General features: G+C 33.7%; 2 protein-coding genes across 5 annotated transcripts; one reads left to right on the top strand and one right to left on the bottom strand.

Moving 5' to 3' along the window:
• Window positions 1–776: 776 nt before the first annotated feature.
• Window positions 777–3,427, top strand: LOC127073832 (hypersensitive-induced response protein-like protein 1). 4 transcript variants are annotated; one of them, XM_051015064.1, is made up of 7 exons: window positions 777–942; window positions 1,380–1,459; window positions 1,676–1,874; window positions 2,006–2,126; window positions 2,224–2,315; window positions 2,389–2,485; window positions 2,590–3,427. In XM_051015064.1, exons 3-7 carry the CDS (start codon window positions 1,686–1,688, stop codon window positions 2,949–2,951), a joined length of 861 nt encoding a protein of 286 aa, XP_050871021.1. In that variant the 5' UTR covers window positions 777–942; window positions 1,380–1,459; window positions 1,676–1,685; the 3' UTR covers window positions 2,952–3,427. The 4 variants fall into 4 exon arrangements, with proteins under 4 accessions (XP_050871021.1, XP_050871020.1, XP_050871022.1 ...); XM_051015065.1 differs by having other exon boundaries at window positions 781–942; window positions 1,396–1,459; XM_051015063.1 differs by lacking the exon at window positions 1,380–1,459 and having other exon boundaries at window positions 778–942.
• A 39-nt stretch (window positions 3,428–3,466) lies between these two features.
• LOC127073834 (mitochondrial outer membrane protein porin of 34 kDa) lies at window positions 3,467–5,602 on the bottom strand. Its single transcript, XM_051015066.1, has 5 exons — window positions 5,141–5,602; window positions 4,964–5,050; window positions 4,606–4,667; window positions 4,279–4,505; window positions 3,467–4,181 (listed from the first exon to the last, which is right to left on the bottom strand). Exons 1-5 carry the CDS (start codon window positions 5,187–5,189, stop codon window positions 3,875–3,877), a joined length of 732 nt encoding a protein of 243 aa, XP_050871023.1. The 5' UTR covers window positions 5,190–5,602; the 3' UTR covers window positions 3,467–3,874.
• Between the last annotated feature and the right edge of the window lie 509 nt (window positions 5,603–6,111).

The raw sequence follows: 6,111 nt of genomic DNA, 5'->3' as shown, positions 1-6,111 counted from the left end.
CCATGAAAAGATCTTAGGGACTTTAACCTGACATTTATCCATATAGATAATTGTCCATGAAAAGATCTCGGACTTTAACCATAGACCCTTTATTATAAATTCAAACTGACAATCTAGACTCATATACACACTATTCAAAATCGTAAATCTCACATTCATAGTCCTTCAAGACTTTCAAAACAACAGATCATTGATTGTTTTCTCTGATATTCACCATTACTCAAATCCTTCAAATCATAACATATTCAAACTATATAGATACTATCACATATCACAAAGTCAATTACAATGATAAAGTTATGTTTATCCATTAACAATCTTCAAAACCGTTTCAATAGAAATAACAACTACATAAAACACATTCGAGTGAGTCCAATTACTTTATAAACCAAGAGATCATCTCTCATTTCACTTATTAGCTATTTGCTTACACTATTTTACTTTCACATCTAAATATCTATTTAGAACGAAGGGGCAAAAGAGATGAAAATATCATGATCTAACAAATCTCAACTTGTGGCATGCTAAAAAAAAATCTTTTAAAAATTTATTTTTATTTTATTTTTCAAGTGTTTGATATGATTTTTGTTGGGTCCATCGTCCTAAAATAAAGGAAAAAGTCCTTTATCAAAAAATAAAAAAATAGAAAAAATTCCAAAAGTCATTGGTTTAGTCAAAGAATCAAAACACTAGTATCCACAGACAACAAAGTTTGAATCCTATGTTGAGTTATTATTCATTAATTTTATTTATTGATGATTCTTTCCTTTTTTATCATCCACTAGGCTTATCCATTGTAATCACTTAGTTTCTTGGCAAACGATAATGACTAGCGATTATTTTTCAACTCCTTTTTTTTCTTCACCCATCTATATTATTAATAATAGTACAGTTCTTACCTTGTTTGGAAGGAACGATCCATTCACCAAAACCTAAAAACAGGTAATAATTCATCATCCCCTTACAACAACAACGCGTTTTTCTTACCAATTTGGCTTTTTTTAATAAATATTTTCTTGTGCTTATTAGACTTTGTTGTTGTATATATTTCATTTTCCACTATCCGGCTGATGAATTAAACTAAGAATCTGTAGCTTGTAATTCTCACTATAAACATATATATAATTGTATATATCTATGTCAATGGAATATACTATTATAATATGCTTCATAATTAGTAGTGGCGATTAATATCAAGAATTCTATGTATTTTTATACTCATTGCTCAACTACTTAGCTTATTATTCAAGCTAACTGTGAAAGAACTTTTCCAAGTCAGCTTTGAGTTTTAAACCCTATCTTTAGTTTCACCTGTCAATCTGATTTTCTATGAAATTTCTTGTTTCATTGAAATAATTGCTTTCTGGATCAATATATAGCTGGGTTTTTTTCAAGGTGATACCAACTTCAACTTGCCAACTTCCTAGAAGATAAAGTTTGTAGCTTTTCCAAAACTGAGGTAGTATTTCAGACAAATTTTGATTTTTTTAGTAAATGGTATAAGATATGTTATCATTTTAGTAAATGGTTTCATAGACAATGATGTTTGATTCTAGATTGTTTATCTTTTATGGATTGAATTTTGTTACTTGGAAACCGAAGAACTTCTATAGTAGAGGTTTATATGAATTGTATTGTCGTGCTCATACTTTGTATCCTCTATCGATATGTGCAGTTAAAAGCAAATGGGGAATCTTATTTGTTGCGTGCAAGTTGACCAATCTACGGTGGCTATGAAAGAAGGTTTTGGAAAATTTGAAAAGGTGCTTCAGCCGGGATGCCATTGCCTGCCGTGGTTCCTTGGTAAACGAATTGCTGGTCATCTGTCTCTTCGGCTACAGCAACTGGATATCAAATGCGAGACCAAGACAAAGGTTTGTTACTGTCTAAGACTTCAGTTAAATCATATTTTAATATCATTCTATGCTTATTAATCACATGAATACTTTCTCATATTTTTTCGATGAATTAATGTTGATTGGTTTCATATTTATTTACTTGCAAGGATAATGTCTTTGTCAATGTCGTTGCTTCTATTCAATACCGTGCCTTGGCTAACAGTGCCAATGATGCATTTTACAAACTTAGCAACACAAGGTCCCAAATTCAAGCTTATGTTTTTGATGGTATAATGCATAACCTTGCTTAGAAATACATAAACATGCAAAAGTGATTTAAAATATGTAAATTATTGGCTAAAGTAAAGTTCTATTCTCATTGCAGTAATTAGGGCAAGTGTTCCAAAGCTCAACTTAGATGATGCTTTTGAGCAGAAAAATGAAATCGCAAAAGCTGTGGAAGAAGAACTTGAGAAGGTTTTTTTGTTGTTACGATTAGTATTTATTGAGGTAAACTGTGGATTTGTGTAACTTTGAATCGTCTCTACAGGCTATGTCAGCTTATGGATATGAAATTGTTCAAACACTGATTACTGATATAGAGCCAGATGAACATGTGAAGCGAGCTATGAATGAAATCAATGCTGGTAATTTTTTGATGTCACTGAATCATTGGTATTGTGTATATCCCAAATATCTCCTTGTTCATGGATTACCATATTTTCTTATACTGTTTTCTGTCTTTTATCAGCTCAAAGATTGAGGATGGCAGCAAATGAGAAGGCAGAGGCAGAGAAGATCTTGCAAATTAAGCGAGCTGAGGGTGAGGCCGAGTCCAAATATCTCAATGGGATGGGTATTGCTCGCCAACGTCAAGCCATTGTGGATGGTCTAAGAGACAGTGTTATTGGATTTTCGGTTAATGTACCAGGGACAACTGCAAAAGATGTCATGGATATGGTCCTTATCACTCAATACTTTGACACAATGAAAGAAATTGGCGCTTCCTCCAAGACTTCTGCTGTGTTCATTCCACATGGACCTGGTGTTGTTCGTGATGTTGCTAGCCAAATCCGTGATGGACTTCTCCAAGGTTCGCTAGCTCATGTGTAGCTTCTATCCCTCCTACTTTGTATCTAATTTGTAATGGAGTGTGGTGATTTTTTAATGCTTTTTGTTGTAATGCTTGAGTTTGTTATATAATTTTCTATCAGAGTAAACTGCTAAATTGATCCTCCAAATATACGGCATCACTATATCAGTCTTGCAAAGATACTTTTATTATTAAGTTGATCCTTCAATGATTTAAAGCCTTGTCACATTTTCTCTTATGGACAATGGTGACAAAAAAAATACAAACTTGGTAATTGTTTTGTATCGTTGTGGGATTGATTTGGTGATAAAGTGTTCGGAGGACGATTTAACGGATTTACTCTTGTTTTATACTTTCAGTTTGCAACTCTTATTATAGATACAAGTTTTTCTACACTACAATTGATGCATACCTAGAATATCAACTCTCCCTGTATATACAAGTTTTCTAAATTGTGAAAGTTGCATTCATGAAATGTTTGAGAGCACTTGAATTATGTACTATGGTTTCTACCTCACAAAAGAAGATTACCTGCTTCTGTCTTTATAATAAATAAATAATAATAATATCTGAGAGGATGGTACATTACAATTTTGTCCTTCAGAATCTGAAGGCTTGCATTTCAGTGTTCTTTTTAACTGAGAAATATAAACTTGCTCCCCCCTTTATGACTAATAGAGTTTCCCAAAACAAAGTAGATAACGGAAGTAGCATGAAGCTGCCGGTAAATCTAAGAAAAGAAAATATGTCTAGAGCTATTTTCAGAGACTAATGTTCTATATGAATAAGCATGAATTTTAAAATTTTGCAGTAGAAGTGATAAATAGATATCTAATACTAGTACTGTCGTTGGATATTGAGGAAGTTTTGTGTCATTGTTTGAAAGTCTCCTCATGCAACAACCTTTTCAGTTTAACATGAATCCTTATCTCCTTGGCATAGACTAGGGTCTTAGAGCCATGGAAACTCCAAACTTCGGAGTCTTATCTTCGGCCCCGAAGTCAATTTCACCGGCCATAGTTACAAAAAACTTCTGCCAAAACCCTTGTTGAATAAGAGTACCTGCCTTGCCAGAGCTGTCAAATCGAGCCTTTAACAGCGTTTGCGGAAAAAACGCATGCTGAACACCAATGTTTACACCAGTTTCCTTGAGTGACAAGCTATGCTTCACCTGTGTTGCAATGGCAGTCTGGGTTAGGGGATTCACTTGATGATAAAACGTAGCTTTTAGAGTGTCGAAGCTGTCATGCCTGCATAACACCAAACTTCCGCATTAAACAGGAACAGAACTCTTAGTACTAATCATTAATCATCAAGTTAGTCTAGTTTTTGCTGGATATATCTTACAAGGTCAACGAAGCTTCGAGGAAGGCACTGTTGAAGCCGAAACCAGCATTAAGCTTGGTTATCGATCTTGTTGGTATGTGGAAGGCAACATTGGCTCCAAGAGACAGAATGCTTGTTCCTAGAAGGCCTGAGAAGTTTAGAACAGGTTCATATTGTCCTTCTTCGCTTCCTAACAATCCAATGCATCCACTAATCCCAGTGAATCTATTCAAATACTGTAGTTCTACCTGTGATTTCGTCGTGCAACGAAAAATAATTTAACACTAGAATTGGTTAAAGATGATACTATACATAGTAGTTTATAGGCAAGTAAAAAAATAAGTTTACCTTCCCGGAATCTGGTATGGTACATTTGAAAACTGTCCTGAATCCTGGTACAATTTCTATAACTGTAATTGATAAAGCAGCAAAAACACTCCAGTCAGACATAGCTTAGGTAGTGTCATGTTTTTTTAGGGTTATAAGAAACTCGAACCGGGCCAGTCACTGACTGCATGCATTCATGCAGTCAGGGGATTCGTGACTGTCCGGTCGAGATCAGACAATCCAAAAAAATAAGCAGATTTGAGATCTAGACCGTCCGATCCCCTTTAAAAACTAAAATTCTGGAGATCGGATGGATCGCGGATTCATTGACTGCGTGAATGCGCGTAGTACTATAGAGTTAAACAGATATTCATAATACCTTTACAAGCGAAGCCTGCATTCCAATCCATGAACTTGTAATGAAAGTGAATTGGTGATTGTTGAGCATAGTCCTTATAAAGAACATCTAATAAAAAATAAACAAATTTATGTCAGTATAAAACTGGTAAAGAAGCTTAAAGATCAACTTGAGAAAAAGAAGAACAAGTGATAAAACCTTTGGCTTTATCTCCAATACTTGAATATACACCAGGACCCTTGCTCATTTTGCTGAAATGAATGCAATAGTTTAACCATTTTGAGATTTGCTAGTATGAGAATATATTGGGAGAGAAAGGGAGGGTTAAAGGAAGTTTCCTAATGTACAAAATGGTTCATTTGATTTGGCAGTACTAAGCATAAAATGAAATTTCCATCAATCAAATGTAGCAATTGTTTAGGACATTGAAAAGGACATCTCAATCTCATGCTGGTGACTAGTGAAATAAACAAAGAGTATAATTCAAGAAAGCCTTAGATTACCGTTAGTGCATAGTATAAATAAATATGATGTCATATTTTTCATTATTTGTAATTTAATGAAATAAGTATTGCTTTAGGCTTAAGCTTTTTTACTCTAATTATTAGAGGTTTGTACATTTTGGAAGCATTTATTTAATTATATGTTTATGTTGTCATTATTTAACAACCGTATGAAAATGAAACTCAGGAGTTCATCAGAGCATAGGATCCTTATTAATGACACACCTTATATATAGGTTGCTCCAATGATATAACTAACTATATTTTATTTTAGAGGAATAACAGAATTAACCACCGGCTAACTAACTCCACCTATACACCCCATAAAGACCTGAGCTACAAGAAACAAATCCAAAGGATCAGTTATCTCTAACAAATGTAATTGTCCAAAAAATATTTAACACAATCAATATGAAAATAGTAAAGTAGCTTATATAATGCGATTATAAATTTCGCGAAGTTACTATGAGAGAAAGGGTGAATAAACTCTCATTGAATAGAAAAGAAATATTTGGCACTAGTTCAATCACAAAATGTCATAGCAAGTAAACCCTCAAGTAATCAAAGTAATCAAACATCCTCTAAAGCTCCATCAATCTTGTTATAGACCGTACTCATAAAAAAAGTTTCAATAACAAGCATCGAATGGAAAGGCGTACAAATTAG

Source organism: Lathyrus oleraceus, chromosome 4 (genome assembly GCF_024323335.1).
Source record: "Lathyrus oleraceus cultivar Zhongwan6 chromosome 4, CAAS_Psat_ZW6_1.0, whole genome shotgun sequence".
Taxonomy (NCBI): domain Eukaryota; kingdom Viridiplantae; phylum Streptophyta; class Magnoliopsida; order Fabales; family Fabaceae; genus Lathyrus; species Lathyrus oleraceus.
Note: the sequence above shows the minus strand (reverse complement) of the source record. Positions and strands in the feature narration are given on the sequence as shown.

Coding starts and splice junctions, on each gene's coding strand:
- LOC127073832 (XM_051015064.1), top strand. CDS start 1,686: ATGGGGAATCTTATTTGTTGCGTGCAAGTTGACCAATCTACGGTGGCT. Junction 2,127..2,223: donor TCAAGCTTATGTTTTTGATG/GTATAATGCATA, acceptor TTCTCATTGCAG/TAATTAGGGCAAGTGTTCCA. Junction 2,316..2,388: donor TGGAAGAAGAACTTGAGAAG/GTTTTTTTGTTG, acceptor TCGTCTCTACAG/GCTATGTCAGCTTATGGATA.
- LOC127073834 (XM_051015066.1), bottom strand. CDS start 5,189: ATGAGCAAGGGTCCTGGTGTATATTCAAGTATTGGAGATAAAGCCAAA. Junction 4,668..4,963: donor TGCAGGCTTCGCTTGTAAAG/GTATTATGAATA, acceptor TATCAATTACAG/TTATAGAAATTGTACCAGGA. Junction 4,182..4,278: donor CTCGAAGCTTCGTTGACCTT/GTAAGATATATC, acceptor GGTGTTATGCAG/GCATGACAGCTTCGACACTC.